Genomic DNA, 20,287 nt, shown 5'->3' with positions numbered 1-20,287 from the left:
TCTGAATCTTCTTCCAAAGTAAACTAAAATTTTGGCTTCAAATCAAGATCTTAAAAAAAAATATTTTCCACTGTACAATCTTCACACACACACGCCCACTTTTGAGATTTACTCACGCACCCATTTTTGAGATTTTTTTCTCAATTAAACGCACTCACACATCAACTTTTTGTTTTAACATGGTCCAAACCTCGACATAATATAAAGGGGATAGTACCACAAAATCATTTCAACGGAACTTGTATATCAGTATTAAGCTCAGTATAATATATATTTTCAATCACTAGATATATAATATTCAAGTATTTTTGCATTTTTTCTAGGGTTCAGCAAATTCTCTTAAGAGTTCATATAAGTAAGAAGAGATGCACCTTCACATTTTTGGACAAGATGAACATTTTTTAATACTAACAAGAACAATCTTCTCCCGTGATCCATGTAAAATCAATTATCCATCCGACCCACTTATTAAATCCCGGTCAAGTTTCAGTTTTCTATACTCTACATTTAACATCACCACAGTGCGATTCTATATAAATTTAGTAATTTACCATGCCACCATAAGCGATAAATTCAGAAACTTAATGCATAATTTACATCCAATAACAGAAAGATAACTACAATATCATTAAAAACATATTTATCTACACATTTTAGTCCAACTTTTGCTGACAATTGACAACAGATATGCCCCCAAAACAATCTGTTACAACTTCCAACTTCACAAAATGCCTTCCTACACATAAAACCAATATTTGTTAGGCTAATCACCCAAATAAGCCAAACCTGCAATCAAAAATACAGTTAGCTGATTAATGATGTTCCTTCCAACAAACAGCAGAATTGTTAAGTATAAGACCCCCAGAGCAACAAATTATTCCATGTGGACATCAAGGAAAACAAATTCAAACATTTTAATGTCATACCATGGTTCTCAGGTTTGGATGTTATGCTGAGTGTCTTAGCTTTGCTAATTCTCCCAACACAGATTCGAGTGGTTCCCGCAGCTTATTTTTCTTTCCCTGAATAAAGAAAAACAATATCCAAAAGTTCTTACAACATAATATATAACCCTTTAAATTTTGTATGAAACCAGAAGTAACCAAGTGTTCTGACTTCTGAGTACAACCTTTATACTAAAAAAAACAATACAGTAATAGATAAATAAAACAGTCACATAGAGCCCAAAGAAACCATACACATAGTAGGGCATTAAATTCAATGATGTTAAAAGTAAATGATATGTACTTCATTTATCCGATTATTACTGGGATACTATAGTCAAATAAGTAATGGCAGTTTTTTTTTCTGAGAGTAAATAAGTAATGGCAGTTAATTATTTAGGCAATAAGAAAATATAGAATTACTTAGAACGGAATAACATAACTAATCTGTCATACTGCCGAAGTTCAGAAGTTGACAGATATGGGGTGTTAAATGAATAGTTTGATCATTAACCATATAGAAACTTTACCATTTTATGTTGGGATTGGAAAGATGGCTCAACACCACCCTTATGTGTGACACATCACTTGGCTAAAGTACTAGAAGTCCAAACATACAACAATAAACGTGTAAATCATTCTTTCCTAAATTGAAATGTCTTATTTAATATTCAGTTTACCAAAAAAGAAGTCATAGCATATAATTGGTTTGACATGTATACATTGTCATGCTTTCTTTTTCTTTTTTCTTTATGTTTCTGTAATTAAAGAACGACTTAAAAATGTAGACATTCTACCTAAGATTTAATTTTCTGTTTTTCTTATAATTCACAGATTAGTAAATAGCAACCTTTACAATATAACATGAAAGTTTGTAAAGTAACTGCAAAAGGCTAAAAGTGGATAATTAACTAACAAGATATATGGTTCCAAATAGCTCAGCCAACCAAGTGGCCCTTGTATCTATTGCAAAATATAATATTTAGATTCTACTGCAACACAAATTATATGAAACTGTTATACAGCAAAAGTAAAGGTCATTAAACATTAACCAGAAACAGATGTCACAAAGAATAAATATGGTTTGCATTATGCAACTTGGACTACATTACCAGTGACTAGCAGTTCCACCCCACCAACACCAGGTAGTATATTTGTGCTGGTGTTGTATGTTTTCTCTCTTGTCTGTTGGTGTATTATAATGTAAATTGAAACATTCACGGACACAATACAGATTCAATTTTTTTGAAAAGTTGTTAAACTGAAGATAGATGTGCATACCTTTAAGGATGGAACAAGAGAGAAGACCTCATCAGCAGATTCCGGGTAAATATTAGCAATCATGCATGCCTGTATGTAAACTGATGAAATGAGAAAACATTACCTAGAGCATGAATAAACTAGGCAAGCTAGATTGAGGTTCATAGACATTACCTCACTTTCAGCAACACCATGATTTTTCAGACGTCTGAGTTTTAAGTTAAAGAATCAGCTTGAGATTACAATCAAAATCATTACACAGGCTAAGAGAGGTTCTCTGACCATAAACATAAGATATATAGACAAACACACATTATCTCTAATCACTAAGTGCTACTGCTCTATATTGATAAGATATCTTGATATCTTATGCCCTAGTCAAGTGTCATGTTTAGGGATACTGACCAGACAACAGACATTCAAATTACTTTTGAATTGTCATTTAATTATTATATTGTCCAAATCCATGCCTGCCTGACAAGGGAAGCAAATCATATTTTTGGGGGATTGGGAAACTTGTTTGTAGTTACTCAAATGCATCAGAGCAAAGGAGTATAGACTTCTCTAAGATCCCCACGATCATGATGGAGTACATTGTTTAGGTTTTGTCAATATCCCCCCTCTGCTTGTATCCTACCCTATCTCTATGAAACACATTTCAGTTTTGCATCAGTTGCAGGAAGAATTCAGGACTAAGAGGCTTTGTGACAGAAGTTAATGATAAAATACAGATGACGATTTCCCTTGGAAGTATTATCGGAAAATCAACATTCACTTAACAACCTCTTTCACCATTAACAACTCAATCACAAGAAAAAAAGGTAACTGAGGCCTAGTTCTGAATCTTCAGCTTTGAACTTAATAGTCACAATAACTTTTCAACTACATTAGCAAACAGTCAATCAATAGAAAGTCACTTTACTTTAAACTATTTTAAGGATACTGAAGTATTTCTTTTACAGACTGTGGACTAGTATAATTTTCACTGCCTCTCTTGGCATGCTGAAGTCCCTTGTCAAATGAACTGAAAAAAGTAGAACACTTTTAGATATGACATGTATTGCTCATGAACAAAAAAGGGAAAAGAAAGATAAATTAATATTAAAAAAGGAAACTGTATTCCTTTGAAAAGGCAAGTTAAACTTTTAGCTATGCCTCACATTGGGATTTTTATAGTCGGATCTTCAGAGAGTACAACCATCTGCTCTTGAATTCCTTCTAAAATTTGAGCAGCTTCACAGTCCATCAGGCATGTCACATTCTCTGGAAGGTCTGCTTAGACATAACAGATATATTAAGGGAGAATAAAATGCAAATCACACCAAATACATAACAAATTTGTACGGATACAAATATTTTCCATATATGGTGATAGACTAATATTGTAATATGCATGCAAAGTATATTATCGGCAGTGCATGGAACTCTTAAGGGTTGCAATAATAGAGCAATTGCAGCTATAGCATCATTTAGGTCAGAACTTAAATTATTCTTATTTGCTCCTATAATTTGTATGGCTATCCTGCTTCTCGAGGTGTCAATTCATCTTAGGGCGTCGCTCGTAAAAGTTGTTTTGTTAAGCAATTAACCTGTAAGTGATAATTTTATATTTCTGTTAGAACATGTCTTCTCCGTTTTCTGTTTCTTTCCTTCCCCTTGCATCTTGGCTCTTTCTGAAACATGCATTAGATTCTGCCTCCTTTATTCTTTAAACCACTCCCGTTTCTGTTCCTGACCACCATTACTTTGTCTCCTAGGATATAATCACTGGCAGAACCACCCGAAGCAAGGGGCATCTGCTCACCCTTAATGATATAACTATTAACTCATGTATGTAGTAACAACATCTATGGATCGCATCCCATCAATTCAGACGACCATTTAGACATTTGATCCTACCCTCCTAATGGAGAGCGGGATAAGTGAGTAGATATACTTTTTTCCTTTTTAAATTGGTTAATAGGAGCTACAACAAACTTGTTTTTACCCCGTATGCCATACATGGCTATTGATTACTAAAAATCCCCCACCCCAACCCTCTCATGATATTTGATTCTGCCACTGAATATTGGAAAGGAAACTGCATTTGTTTTACTGTAGCTCAGACCTCCCTACAAACATACATGTGTGTCTTTAATGCTTTTCCATCTTCCAATTTACTTAATTTTCATTTAAAACGATGAACTGTTAACAATATATGGTTTATAATAACACTTTCATTTGCAAAGAAACTAGATAAAATAATGTGGAAAGTGCAAGACAAAAAGTTTGGGTAAAGTTAAATAAAAAACAGACACAATAGCATTATAGCAATAACCAATCTACAAAATAAAAAGGTAATATTGAAACACAACAAAAAACTACCACTGTAGTGATTTACTCCCATTTCTACTCACTACTCAATAGTAATACCTAGCACAGCTAGCATAACTGAATGAAATATTTCAGTCTATTTTTTAGTTTCAACTTTACAGTATTACTTAAAAAATGTACTTACCCTTCTCAACTCTAAGCTGCACAGGAGGTGGTGTTTTTTTCTCTGGGCCCTTACCACCATTTCCTCCTTTATCCCCCTTTCCCCCCTTCCCTGAAAAAATAATTCTGTCAAAAAAGGAAGGTAATAAACATAGAATATTAAGATTAAAGCTATGAGTATAGCTCATTGATGTGAATACATTGAACAAAGTAAAAAATAATATCAATATTGAAGCTGTGAATATAGCTCATTGGTGTGAATACAGAAAGGCGAACCATTATTTATTGGAGTATCACCCTTTCCACCATATTTTGGGGAAAAATTGAGGCCACCTAATGAATCAAAAACATCAAAAATGATCAGAAAAATGTATCAAAAGATAACGATGATCTAGGACAAATGGATGAGTAAACGAGGATAACGGCCCTAACCTTCAAACTGAACATTCCCTCCTTGCTTAGATTTTGTTGAACCATTGTTCAGTCCTGAAGACACTAATTTAAGAAAGGAGATCCAGTCAGTTAAAACTTCAGGCATCAAAAGAGCTATAAATAATATATACACAACATATATAGTCATATGTACATCGCATGTTCATTAAAAAAGATGTTCAACAGGGCTCTGGTATAAGTAACATGCAAGTAGGTGGAACAAAAAATCGGGCCTTTCTTTTAATGAGCTGAAATAACAAGAATATAGATATATACATACCAGATTAGCTAAAGTAAAATCCCTAAACACCTTACTATAAATCAATTGATAAAATTTATGGCTAAGCGTCTTAAAGAGCGATCTTAACTTTTACTTGTGAATACCACAAAACTGTCATTTTGTATTCTCTAAGACCAGCAAGCTCTCCCCCTACTATATGTTAAACCTAAAAATACCCTCCACTATAAGGCATGTCTCAAAAATAAACATCTTCTCTCTTAGCAAAGCTATTTTCATAAAACATGTCCATGTGAATTAAATTGACAATAACTGTAATATATCGGAACTATCACAAAATCGAAAGGCGATAGTAGCTAATGCCACAACTTAAGACAATGCCTTGTCAGTTCTCACTTCTCACAGTCAACACTGACAAAAATATTGTAAAGTGAGCTATTTTTATAGTTAAATATAACTACACAAACCCAAGAAACATCAGAGCATGAGCTAAAATAGTGCAAAATGCAGCCTTTTTATTATAAATTCATAAATAAAGGTAAATTGGTGTTAAATGAAGAAGGGGGGGGGGGTTTCTTGAATAAAGAATCAGACAGTAATTGATATACATAAGTGCATGTCATGGATATAGAGGATATAAACAAGAATTGTATATAATTAAAAGATGAAAGAAAGGGAATGCATGTATGTATGTATAGGAAAAGGAGAGTTACCAGGAGTTTTGAGGGCTGATTTTCTTGCTCTTGGTAGAGAAAACCCTTTTCCTCCTTTGTCACCCATTCTTGATTAAACACACTCTCTCTCTCAATCTCACTCTCTCTGTATATCAAATCAAACGCAAACCCTTCTCTCTCTGTCCCCAACTGAAAGTTAAACCCCTCGCGTTCCGTATATTCTGTGTGTATTTATTTATCACTCCAAATTATATGCTTTCTAACTACTTTGGTCCTCCATCTTTATCTTCTTTGCACCGGTGCGGTAAAAATTGGCAATCGGGAAAAATCGGTGGAGATATTGATTTGGGATTAATTGAAATTTGGAGATTAACTGAAAAAATTTAATCGGAGTAAAAAATTGAATATATTATAATATTAAATTATATTTAATATATTATTATGATTATATTTGTCATTTATTAACAGATATATATATATATATTTATTATACCATAATTTTTAAATTTATTCATATTTAAATTAATATAACATTTTAATTTTAATAAATAATTATATATACTCCAATTAACAAAAATTTGTCAAAATTAATCAAATTTTACAATTAAATCAATCAGGTACTTTGTAGGGGAATAATCGGTTGAAACGGCGATTTTTAGAATATTGTTTTGCAATAAGAAACCACCTGGTATTTTATTTTTAAAATATAGGTTCCCGGTGGTGGCCCTAAATATCAATTTGAGAGAAAAATGGTGCAAACTATCACTTCTGAAAATAATTACCCGAACTGTCAGTTTATCATGACACTTTGTTTAGCGTTTTAGTATAACGGTACTGCGCTCCACGTTTTGCTATTTTTTTTTATTTTTTAACAAGCAAAATGCAACAATATACAACATTATATTTCTCTTTTTTTAAAAGCAAAGCGTGAGATGGTCCTGTGTTTTGGCACCCAAAATAGTAACGTTTTGATTTCAAAATACTACTTCATCTAGTATTTTAAACATTTTTTTTAAAGAACATTTTTTAAACCCAAATAAAAAATTGGTACACTCTATAATCATAAAAAAAATATTTTAAATTATTTTTAAAACACAAAAGAGAATTAGTGAAATCTAAAATGTTAAAAATAATTAAATTAAGTTATACACTTAAATTTTAAAATAGTTTAATTTTAAATTTATATTTTTGGTTTACAGGATTTAGGTCTAAACTCTAAATCGTCGTAATATTTATTAATTTATTTTTTTAATATTTTTAAACCCCAAAAGAGGACTGGTGAACTCCAAATCTTTAAATTTGTTAAATTATGGTATACTTTTAAATTTTTAAAATATTAAATAAAAAAATATTGAAAATATAATATTAATTGATATTTTCGAGACCCTACACAAGACACCAAAATAAACTCAAAATAAGAAAAAAAAAACAAAAATTAGCATAACGTTAATGTGATGGCCTTCGTCAATTAAAAAACAAAACAAAATATTATATTGTGTAACATTTTGGGTTATTTTTCAAACGCGATGTAACGTGGTGAATTAACATTTAGGGTCATAATTTTCATAAGTGACAGCTTGGAACATTCTATACCCAAAATAACATTTTGGTCGGGTTTTTATACTTAGTCATTGACTTTTTTATCATGCAAGTCAAAAATTACTAAAATAACATTTTGGTCGGGTTTTTATACTTAGTCATTGACTTTTTTATACTGCAAGTCAAAACTTTTTGAATGCATAGTTAAATTAAAAATATTATTTTCCGACCAGTAATTTCGGCATTAGTAATCATAATTTTGGTAGGAATTAGCTTTACTCCCTCGGTCCCGTTAAATTGTATACGTTTGATTTGAGCACGAAAATTAAGAAAAAGTAGAATGTTATAAGAAAAAGTAAGAAAAATGGGTAAAGTGGTGGGGTAAATCAATATTAAATGTATAAAGTTATTGTAGTGGAAGAAAATAGTGGATGTAGTTAATTTTTATATTATAAAATTTTTATTATTTTTCATAAGTTTTGAAATGTATAAAATTAAATGGCACATCCCAAAAAGTAAAGTGTATAGAAATGAACGGGATAGAGGGAGTACTATTTAATACCGATTAAGTTGTACTTTTGTTATACGTATTAGTCGATATATTATTTTATAATTTAAATAAATTATATGTGAATGAAAATTCTCCATTAAATTTTAATAATATTATATATCTTGAAAATGAGTTATATATGTATATATATAAAATAAAATCATAATAAATTATTATGACATTCCGTGTCTAGGCCGTCATTTACACGCTATTTTAGGCTCCGTTTGATAGTGCTGTTAAAAAATTGATGTACTGTGAGAAAAAATGCTGGTGGAGAAAAAGTGCCGGTGGAGAAAAATTGCTGGTGGAGAAAGTTCTGTCAGGAAAATTAGATGATTGTTTGGTATTTTTTTTTAATTTATGTATATTTTAAGATATAATATATAAAAATAATATTTTTGAGAAGGTTTGATGTTAAAACTGATTGCTACTTTCTGTAAAAGCTGAAAACAGCTTTTTCCAAAAGCATGTCCCCATAATTTACTCCGTCGGTTAAGTTACAGTAGTTGTACGCAACATCGATACCAAGTGGGGCATTAATCAACAATTTCCTAAACTAACGTAAATACATAATGTTCTTTATTTTTGTTTTTGGTCAAGAAGGTTTTACAACACTTTAAGGCAAGTTTAAGCAAAGTACAAAAATCAGCTTAAATAACCCATGCCTCCATGCATAAATCGTGATTCCAAAAAAAACATATTAAATAATTCTAAACTGCTTAAATAGAAGACCTCAAATATATGTTAAGTTTAACAGTTTCATATTCTCATTTGATTTGCCTTCTCTCTTGCAGCCCAGGAAGATGGACCCTTGTCAAAATGGAAATAAAATTGATAAGACAAAGTTGCAAAGATATCTAAAGGATCAGTTTGAGATGTTGCTGCAAGAAGTAGATAACTTTCAAAAGACAACTGTGCCTGCTGTACAACACTCAATGGAGACTAGTACTGATCTTGTCAAAAGCTTTGCTGATTGTCCTATGTCGTCCTCTTCCGGCTCGAAAATCTCAGAATACGCTTTAAGTGGATACAATAAGCTTTTACAAGACTTTCATGATCTTGAATCCACGATGATTCCCCTGCAACAAAATGATACAGCTAATGATTATAGCTATATTGATACAAACCTTATTGGAACATCTCAAAATCCCGAGCCAACAATGGAGAAGAGTGAAGCAAAAAAACTTTCTACCCGGGGTCTCAGTGATGCAGTAGAAGTAGCACAAACAACAGATAATATAGGTGGCTGTGGCAGCACACAAGGCAGAGGCACGGCAGCCACAATGTCCACTGCAACATATATTAAAAGTCATGAAATTGGCATCAGCAGTAGAGGAAGAATGTTCACATCACTTGTGAATTTCGCAAATGTGTCTAGTTTTGGCTTCACAGGCAGCATCAAGAATGGTGCAACTAGCAGCATCAGCAGAATTGCTGCCTGGCGACGGAGTGGAGTTAAGGAAGTGCCAAAGCGTCGTCATAAGAGGAGGAGGAGGTATCGAGGAGTCTATCAGACGGAAGAAGAGGCTCGACACAAACAAGAGCGCCTAAAAATTAAACAGAGGGCAACATCAGCAGAAGCATATCAGAAAAAGAAGGTAGTTCCCTCTAGGACATTGTGATTTTGATTTTTGTAAAGTAGCTAGACTCAAAGTAGCATGCATTGAAACATGATGAACACACGCATACCATAATTTATTTATTTTTTACATCAGGATTACATAACCAGGCTAGAAGAACAAGTGCAGAGACTTCGTGAGCAGAACAAACGCCAAAAAACATCACTTCTGGTATGTAGAAGAATGCTCCACTTTAAATATTTTCCATTACTAGATTGATGTGTTTCCTAATTTGTAAGTAATAAATTCTATAAATTTGTATTATACTCTTGTTTTTTTAATCTTGGCAGCTTCTGAGAAGCAACTCACTGGTAAATCTGCCTCTAAGACCACTGAAGAGAACCTTCTCAGGACCCATATAGCGCTCAACTTGGACACTAGGAAATGATATCTCCAGACTCTAGCTAACTCCGTGGATACCAAGAGTCTAACGTTGTCATTTTTTACTTATAAACCCTTACCACTAAACCATATACATGATGCAAGTTTATTGTAATATGCAGATATGTATCCTAACATCATAATCATCAGAGTATTAAGTTGGACAAGATACTCAAATGAAGAAGAAACCGGCATCAATTTTTGGCAATACAAAGACAAAAAGAAGCAATTCCAACTTTCCAAGTTCAATTTTTTTGACCCGGAGTGATACAATTAAGAGATTTGTGTCAAGTATTAACTATACCAAGAAACTGCACCTGCTACTGCCTACAATATGCTCCTTAACTTTCAGTTAGTCTAAATTCACAGAATAAAGAAGAAAAACTAATCATCTGAGAGCTCTCTCATCTTCATAGGTACCCAAATAAACCTTTGTTATATCGTGAGTTACTTTCATGGTTCTTTTAGTTGTGGCATTAGGGGCTGTTAGTTGGAGATGTGTGTCTACCATGGGCACTAGCAGATGAATACACATACAAATGTACCATACTCATAATCTCTGTATGCAGTCATCATAATCTCCACCTTTTAGAGGATATTTAACTTTGTCTAAAGTGCTTGCAGTTTATCTTTGATCTCTTTTTGGAATAGGCTGGCTTCCTTCATTGAGGTTGCCCTGGGCTAAAATATTTAATGCTAAACCTTTCAGTTAATTTTTAAGACAAGAAGCGCCTCAAAAAGAAATGCTATACTTTTAAAACCAGCATGGATTAAACATAAAGTTCTTCCTTATCTTATATTTTGAGAATGTCACTTGCAATTTGTTGTTTGCAACTCTACCAATTTCCTGCATTTGAAATCATAGTTTCCTTCGCCATACAATATTTCAAATAAACTTGAAAACCGTGAATCGATGGGTATAACTGAAATTGCATTGCAACAAGAGAGTTATATATACAATGGCTACACCGGATCTGGATTCAGTATAAAATGAATATGAATGTATTTTTAACATTACACTATTGTCTAAACACCACACAACTGAAATTACAAAAACAATCATATATACACCGATGAAAGCATGAATATCAGAGGCTTTGTGAAGCTGTAACCAAATTACAGTTCTGCAAATTCGTGCCAGCTCATCTGTTCTGCCATCTTAAACAATACACGACATTTCAAATGCTAAAGAGATACTATGAGTATGTTAAAAAGTAGAGTTATTTGCAAAATGCAGCCCTTGGTTTGGCCTAGAGCTGTTCACGAACCGAGCCGAGCCGAGCTTTAATTTTTTTTCTGACGAGCCGAGCCGAGCTTTCTTGACGAACAAAAACATGTGTTCGATTTCGAGCTCGAGCTCGAGCTCGTTAACGAACGAGCCGAACACGAGCTTTTATCGAACAAAATCGAGTCGAGTCGAACCGAGCCGAACACGAGCCGAACACGAGCTTTCTCCATCAAAATGAGTCGAGCCGAGCCGAGCCGAGCCGAGCCAAGCTGAGTTAAAAAATTCAGGTCAAAACACAGGTTGACTGTTAAAATAACAAACCAAATACTTTTATTTTTTTCTAAAAAATTTGTCATATCACTAAAATATATTGATCTTAACATCCGTACGGTTGGATCATTCATAAATATTTTTAAAAAAATTTAAACATTAATACGATACTAAACACTAATTACAAGTACAAGTCAAAACACCGGTTGACTGTTAAAATAACAAACCAAATACATTTATTTTTTTCTAAAACTTTTGTCATGTCACTAAAATATATAGATCTTAACATCCGCACGGTTGGATTATTCATAAATATTTTTAAAAAAATTGAAACATTATTATGAGACTAAACACTAGTTCTAAGTACTGTTCAAACAATTGGTTGATTGTCAAAATAACAAACAAAATAAAATTATTTTTTTCTAAAATTTTTATCATGTCACTAAAATATATAGATATTAACATCCGAATGGTTGGATAATTCATAAATATTTTTAAAAAATTAAAATATTAATACGAGAATAAACACTAGTTACAAATAAAGGTCAAAACATCGGTTGACTGTTAAAATAATAAACCAAATACATTTATATTTTTCTAAAACTTTTGTCATGTCACTCAAATATATAGATCTTAACATCCGTACGGTTGGATCATTCATAAATATTTTTAAAAAAATTGAAACATTATTATGAGACTAAACACTAGTTCTAAGTATTGTTCAAACAAATGGTTGATTGTCAAAATAACAAACAAAATAAAATTATTTTTTTCTAAATTTTTTATCATGTCACTAAAATATATAGATATTAACATCCGTACGGTTGGATCATTCATAAACATTTTTTAAAAATCAAAACATCAATACGAGACTAAATACTAGTTAAAAGTAAATGTCAAAACATCGCTTGACTGTTAAATTAACAAACCAAATACGTTTATTTTTTTCTAAAACTTTTGTCATGTCACTAAAATATATAGATCTTAATATATGTACGGTTGGATCATTCATAAATATTTTTAAAAATTTTGAAACATTATTATGAGACTAAACACTAGTTCTAAGTACTGTTCAAACAATTGGTTGATTGTCAAAATAACAAACAAAATAAATTTATTTTTTTTTAAAATTTTTATCATGTTAGTAAAATATATAGATATTAACATCTGTACGGTTGGATCATTCATAAATATTTTTTAAAAACTGAAACATTAATATGAGATAAAACACTAGTTACAAGTAAAGGTCAAAACACCTGTTGACTGTTAAAATAACAAATCAAATACATTTATTTTTTTTCTAAAATTTTTGTCATATTACTAAAATATATAGATATTAACATCCGTACGGTTGGATCATTCATAAATATTTTTTAAAAAATCGAAACATTAATATGGGAGAAGTACTAGTCAAACTACTAGTTAACTGTTAAAATAGCAAACAAAATATATTTCTTTTTTCTAAATTTTTTTATTATATCACTTAAATATATAGATCTTGACATCTGTACGGTTGGATCATTTATAAATAATTTTAAAAAATCGAAACACCGATCAAGAAATAAATACTAGTTACAAGTAGTAGTCAAATCACTTGTTAATTATTAAAATATCAAATTAAAAAATTAATTTTTAATATCTGATTTTTTTAAATTACTCAAATATATATTTTGACATTCGTATAGTTCAATAATTTTAAAAATATTTATAAAAAATCTGAATAAAATTCATAATAATTAAATATATAAAAAATAATTTTTTTTTTAATTTTTTTTCGAGCCGAGCTCGAGCCGAACCGAGCCGAACCGAACATGCTAAAAGCTCGGCTCGAGCTCGTTTTCTTAACGAACACATTTTTGTGTTCGAGCTCGAGCTCGAGCCCTTAACGAACCGAGCCGAACCGAGCCCTTAAGGAGCCGAGCTCGAGCTTGTTCGCGAACGGCTCGGTTCGCGAACAGCTCTAGTTTGGCCCAAATGCATTTCTTTATCTATACTTTATTTAACTGCACTTTGCATCCCCTTACTATTTTATATTAAACATTTAACAAGTGCTCACTATACAGGTGCTCACAATTTCAGATAAAATCTATACATATAAATATATTGGACATGTATACAAGCAGAAGAGAGAGGGGGAACACACTTACAGGAACAGGAAGAACAGTACAATAAAATAACGACATGCCAACTTTCCCAAAGCCAAAAACTGATCCATTCTCCTCACTTTGAAGGGATTTTGTGTCTGACTCTTCTTCAGATACTTCCAGAGTTTTGTAAAAAGGTTCTTCTTCAAGTATTTGGAGAACTTTAGCTCCATCTTCCTCTTGAGCTATTCATACCTTCTGCACTGGTGTGAAGGATTTTGGCCTCCATCGTGCCTTAATTATCCTATTAAATACAAATTATTCCTTCAGATAATTTATCTTCTTCTGTAGATATTCACAAGTTGGATGACAATGAGCATAAACAGTACTAAATACATTTTGTAAGGATGAGGAAAAGACGAGAATCTACATAAGAACAAGTATAGTCAATAAATACACTATGCACTTGCCTATTGTACATCTAAGAGTCCTGCCAAAATGCAGTCGAAAATGTATAACTTTGTCTAATTTTAATGAAGTATATATTGATGGATTTTAATCGCAGCGGAGACATGGTAAAACACTTTTTTACATATAAAATCCAAATAAAAGCATATAAATCGTGATTAAAATATATGAATCGATTACTAACCTTTAATAGCGATCCAAAAGCAACGACCGAAGATCCTTAGCAGCTGTTCCTCAAACGTGAAGCACTCCACCGGTATCCACCAAGAAAACGACGTTAAGGAGGAGGAGGAGGTGGAGAGAATTAGGTTTTTCTAAAAATTTTGGGTTCCAATAAAAATAGGGTTTATAATAGTATATTTATAGGCATAATTAAAACACCTTTTAATTATTAATCCTTTTTCTAAACACTTTAGAAATAATTCTCTCTCTTGATTTAATTTCCAAAATTAAATTCTTAATTAATAATATTAAGAACTTTTCTTAATTAATTTATAATCAATTAAATCTCATTTAATCAATTATTAAATTTGCCAATTAATTATTTATTTCATAAATAAATAATTATCAGCCATTATTAATTAATTCCTCCACCATTAAATCATTCTCTTTTATGGTGTGACCCTGTAGGTTCAATATTAAGCCGGTAGTAGAAATAAATAATAATAAAACTATTTTATCATTATTTATATAAATTCTCTAATTTATTAAATATGATTAATTAATTAATCATATTTATTCTACATCGTGAGGGATACTTCTCAGCATATCGCGATTATCCGGATAATACGAATTCACTGCTTAGAATACCAAGAACATATTCAGTGAATAGTTACCGTACAATAAACTCCTTATACCCTACAATGTCCTGATTAAATACAATGCATGGATCTTGTGTCAAGCCTATCTAATTTAATCACTTGCTTACCATTTACTATGCTTAGTTCTATGCAAATTAGAAACTCCTTTCTAATTTCATTCACTCTGGCCAGAGATTCCTGAACTAGCATAAGTGGATCAGCCTTGAACATTCGCTTCCTTCAATGGAAGGGGTAGATCCTTTATTGATCATACACTATCTTCGTGTACAAATTCCTATACCCAGTAGAGCCCTAATAATGAAGCAAATGTCTATGAGAACAGACATCCTACATAATGAAGCAAGCATAGTATGTACCGATCTTTGCGGATTATTAATTACCAGTTAGTAATCCTATGATCAGGAACTATTTAAGTTTAGAGTTATCATCTTTTAAGTCTCACTATTATGATCTCTTCATAATCCATAAAAAGCTTTACTCTAAACTATGGTATATCTTATTTAAACACTTAAATAGATAAAGCCCGTAATAAAAACAAAACAAGTCTTTTATTAATATCAATGAAATCAAAACAGATTACATAAAAAGTTATTCCTAAATCCTAATATATGATTGGACTTAGGACATATTCCTTTCAATCTCCCACTTGTACTAAAGCCAATCACTCTGGTATCTAATACCCATCTTGCCTTTATGACAATCAAAGTGACTTTCATAAAGTAGCTTTGTGAGTGGGTTTGCTATGTTGTTATGTGTGTCAACTCTCTTTTAATACAACACAAGAAATGTTATCGCGCCCCCACTAACCCTTTTGTAGACACATGGTTCATCTACGTTTTTCATAAAATCAAACTCTTTGATTGTCTCATCAAAATGGATGTTCCATCTACGAGAAGCTTGCTTTAAACCACATATGGTTAACAGCAGCTTACACACTAGGTTTTCATTTCTCTTGGAAAGAAAACCATCTGGCTATTTGCCAGATCTCATATTCGTAGTAAGCAGCATTCGCAAGCAAAATCCGAACTGATTATAACAGGGCTACTGGTAAAAGGTTTCATCAAAGTTAATCAATTGCCTTTGTTTGAATTCTTTTGCCACAAGCCTGGCCTTAAAGGTCTCCACCTGGCCATCTGCTCTAATCATTCTTTTGTAACTCGTATACATAGATTTCATTGCGGATTTCATGACACTATGCCATTTCTCTGAGTCAACACTACTCATAACCTCATTATAGGTCACAGGGTCGTCATCATCAATGATCGACAACTCATTGTCATTCTCAATGACAAGGCCATATTACCTCTCAGGTTGGCGAGACACTCTCCCTAACCTACGAATGGGTTGTTCCACAGAAGGTTGTTCAGTCAGAACAGGTGTTTCCACTTGATCCGTAGTAGTTTGTGCTTCTTGAACTTCATCAATTTCAATTTTGCTCCCACTGTTTCCTTCAAGGATAAACTCCCTTTCCAAGAAGGTAGCATGTCTGGAGACAAACACCCGATGATCGGTGTAAAAGTAATACCCTAAAGTCTCTTTAGGATATCCCACAAAACTACATTGTACGGATCGATATTCCAGCTTATCTGGGTCAACTTTCTTGACATAAGCTAGACATCCCCAAATCTTAACGTGTTTAAGACTCGGTTTCCTTTCTTTCCATATCTCATACGGAGTTTGAGGAACAGATTTGGAAGGCACCTTATTCAGTAAATATGCTGAGTTTTCCAATGCATAACCCCATAGGAATACTGGAAGATTTGCATAGCTCATCATGGACCGAACTATGTCTAACAAAGTTCGATTTCTCCTTTCAGATACCAATCTGGAGGCGTCCACTGGGAGACTATACCATTTACTTTGAGATAATCCAGAAACTCTCCATTCAAGTATTCACCACCTCGATCTAATCGAAGAATTATAATACTATGTTTGGTTTGTTTCTCCACTTCATACTTATACTCTTTAAACTTTTCAAAGGCTTCAGACTTGTGTTTCATCAAACACATATCTGAATCTAGATCTATTATCCATGAAAGTAATGAAGTATGAAAATCCACCCATGGCTTGCGTAGACATTGGTCCACATACATCTGTGTGTACCATTCCTACCAAATTTGCAGCCCTCTCTCCATGTCTACTAAATGGAGACTGCAGTGCCACAATGAAGTGAGATTTTCATCATCCCTTTTCTTTTATTAGTTTGTTCAATCTGAAGTAAATTATGTCACATTTATACAGACCATTATTTAAAGTACCACGTCCATAAAGAATATTATCTCTAAGAATAGAACATTCATTATTCTCAATAATAAATGAAAATCCAGCCAAGTCTAACATGGGAATAGAAATAATATTCCTCATAATCGAGGGAACAAAATAACAATTATTTAAAACAATAGTCTTGCCCGTAGGCATATGTAAATGAAATGATTCCACATCTTCAGCAGCAACTCTTGCTCCATTTCCCATCAGTAGAATCACCTCCTATTCCTCAAGAGTCCCACTTCTCCTTAGTCCCTGCAATAAATTGCAGATATGAGAACCACAGGCGGTATCTAATACCCAAGTAGAAATTTGATTTAATGACATATTCACTTCTATCATGAACATACCTGAATCAGAAGCGGTAGTCTCACTACCCTTCTTCTTCTTCAATTCTGCAAGGTAAACCTTGCAGTTCCTCTTCCAGTGCCCCACCTTGTTACAGTGAAAGCAAACAACTTTGCTCTTGGGGTCTTCAGCTTTTGGTGGAACCGGCGTTTTCTCACCTACTTTCTTCTTCTTGGAAGGGTTTCTCTTCCTTTTCTTAGGATTGGAACCTTCACCAATTAGAAGAACAGAACTCTTCTTAGGGGGAAAATTCAATTCCGCAGTCTTCAACATGTTGTGGAGTTCAGGCAGGCTGACATCCAACTTATTCATGTGAAAGTTCACAACAAACTGCGAGAACGAACTCGGAAGCGATTGCAAGACCAAGTCTTGGCTCAGCTCCCCATCCATGGCAAAACCAAGTTGTCCAAGATGTTCAATCAAATTGATCATCTTAAGTACATGGTTATTCACAGATGATCCCTCAGATATCCTACAACCGAACAGCTCCTTCGATATCTCATATCGAGCTGTCCTCCCTGCCACATCATACAACTCTTGTAGATGCATGAGGATAGTGTGAGCATCCATATGCTCATGTTGCTTCTGTAGCTCAATGTTCATGGAAGCTAGCATGATGCATTGAACAACATTTGCATCATCTACCCACTTACGATACACAACATGTTCATCATTATGTGCATCGCTAGCAGGTTCAGTAGGCTTAGGTGAGTCAATCACGTATTCCAGTTTCTCAATCCTGAGAACAATTCTCAAGTTTCGAAGCCAGTTAGCATAATTAGGACCAGTCAACTTGTGAGCATCCAGTATGCTCCTGAGTGATAGTGCAGAAGACATAATGTATATTATAAATCTGTAAATGATAAACATATAACAACACTTAGTAAATATTCGATTTCTTTTTTAAAACACTATATGAATCGTGTCTTTATTCATAAGTGGCTCCCACTAGTTTATCTAATTTATTCAACCCCCTACATGAAAAATTAAGCATTCATAATGCTAGTGGGAATAGGGATCCTACATTCCATTACACAACCCCGGCTGTAGCACGAACCGCCATGTAATGTTCAATAGGCAGACAACTCTTGTCAATTACATCTTATGTTATTCCTTAATCAAACTTTAGCCTCTTGAATACTTGAGTCACGACTGTGGCACGACAAACTCAATATTCTAAGTCAAGTCTAACCCAACATTCCGTACAATTGAATCAGTCCCCAAAGGCCCACGGTTGTGGCACGTACCGACCTTTAGATTCTTATTCAATGTACACATCTCTATGTAATAGACAAGTATTTCTTATTTCGAAATCAAAGCCCTCGGCTGTAGCACGAACCGACAATGATTCAAAAATAAGAACTACTTTTCTATCATGTTGGAAGGCTATGACCGACACAAGCCCGTTGTATCATTGGCCAATTACTACTTGATATTATTTAATTTTAGATGGATTATATTATGTTACAATCATAATCATATTATAAAGAGATTCTTCCTTTAAAATTAAATATTTCAAATCAATAATCAATAATCAGATGATTCCCAGATCGGGTGGAGCATTGTCAAGAGGCGTCACTTAATAACCCTTTCTTACAGATAGAAATCTGTTGTTGACAGAATCATCCTTTCTCTCATATCGAAAATTCATATTCAATTACGTGTTTCATAAATACAAGAATCTCATGATTGTATTCATAATATTATTATTAAGGTTATGAAACAATTTCACTATACTAGATTGTCTAACAAGCGCCTTATGTTCATTTAAGTTCACCTAAATCTATCATCGCATGATAAACTAAGCATATATCACATATATCAACATGAATAAACATCAAGGTAGGCATGTTACATCATCTAGCATATTGGTCTAAGCATTATACATCTCTATGTATCACATGAAGCATTTAAAAGCAGTTAAAACAGTTAAAAACAGCTTTAAAACACTTTCGAAAATATAAACAGTTCAAAACTTTTATATAAACTAAAATTTGATCATTCCATTAGATCCGTCTCGGAAAAACGAATCCAACGATATATTGCACGCCCAAAACGGAGTTACGAAACTCCCAAAAAATCAAATTTAATGTGGACAGACGGGCTGTAACGCATTACAGGAACGCGTTACAAGCCCTGTAACGCATTCCGGTAATGCGTTACAACCGTATTAAGCCATTAAAAGGTGTAACGTATTCCTTGAATGCGCCATAGGGTGTAACGCATTCCCGGAATGCGCGACACCCCCGCGCGCGCGTGTGCCACACGCGCCTACAGCAGCCGCCGCCGACTATTCTCGCACGGAATTCCGTGCGCCGTACCTGACACAGTAGCACATCACATGTGCCTTTCTTTTTAACAGCAGCACATTCAACAGATGCAGATATATACATACATACTAACAATTTATATATATATATATATATATACATGATTATTTAATTACGAATTTAATTGCATCAACTTCAAAAATTCATAATAAAAAATCTATACATCATAAAATTATGAAAAAAAAATACCCAGACGATCTACAACACTTGTAGAATCCATATCAACATTCAAAATTATTCTGAGAAACGATTTCATATCAGACAAAATTAATCCATGATATAATTTGTAAAAATTATAATTAATTCATACAAGCACATAAAATTCTGAAATTTTTTACCACAGATCTATATGCATACAACC

At 33.0% G+C, this 20,287-nt stretch overlaps 1 protein-coding gene across 3 annotated transcripts; it reads right to left on the bottom strand.

The window, feature by feature from the left end:
• Nucleotides 1-561: 561 nt before the first annotated feature.
• On the bottom strand, nt 562-6,270 carry LOC141674912 (DNA-directed RNA polymerases IV and V subunit 4-like). Of its 3 annotated transcripts, none has more exons than XM_074481622.1 (10): nt 6,063-6,270; nt 5,112-5,174; nt 4,956-5,012; nt 4,702-4,791; nt 3,365-3,476; nt 3,148-3,228; nt 2,379-2,412; nt 2,226-2,294; nt 927-1,022; nt 562-732 (listed from the first exon to the last, which is right to left on the bottom strand). In XM_074481622.1, exons 1-9 carry the CDS (start codon nt 6,127-6,129, stop codon nt 948-950), a joined length of 648 nt encoding a protein of 215 aa, XP_074337723.1. In that variant the 5' UTR covers nt 6,130-6,270; the 3' UTR covers nt 562-732; nt 927-947. The 3 variants fall into 3 exon arrangements, with proteins under 3 accessions (XP_074337723.1, XP_074337717.1, XP_074337713.1); XM_074481616.1 differs by having other exon boundaries at nt 562-786; nt 6,063-6,269; XM_074481612.1 differs by having other exon boundaries at nt 562-736; nt 6,063-6,269.
• Nucleotides 6,271-20,287: the final 14,017 nt, after the last annotated feature.

Source organism: Apium graveolens, chromosome 1 (genome assembly GCF_009905375.1).
Source record: "Apium graveolens cultivar Ventura chromosome 1, ASM990537v1, whole genome shotgun sequence".
Taxonomy (NCBI): Eukaryota; Viridiplantae; Streptophyta; class Magnoliopsida; order Apiales; family Apiaceae; genus Apium; species Apium graveolens.
Note: the sequence above shows the minus strand (reverse complement) of the source record. Positions and strands in the feature narration are given on the sequence as shown.

Excerpts from the sequence above, each read along its gene's own strand:
- LOC141674912 (XM_074481622.1), bottom strand. The coding sequence starts at position 6,129 with ATGGGTGACAAAGGAGGAAAAGGGTTTTCTCTACCAAGAGCAAGAAAA. Across the intron at positions 5,013-5,111 it reads AGGGAATGTTCAGTTTGAAG|GTGGCCTCAATTTTTCCCCA; the intron begins GTTAGGGCCGTT and ends TTGATTCATTAG. Across the intron at positions 2,295-2,378 it reads ATGGTGTTGCTGAAAGTGAG|GCATGCATGATTGCTAATAT; the intron begins GTAATGTCTATG and ends GTTTACATACAG.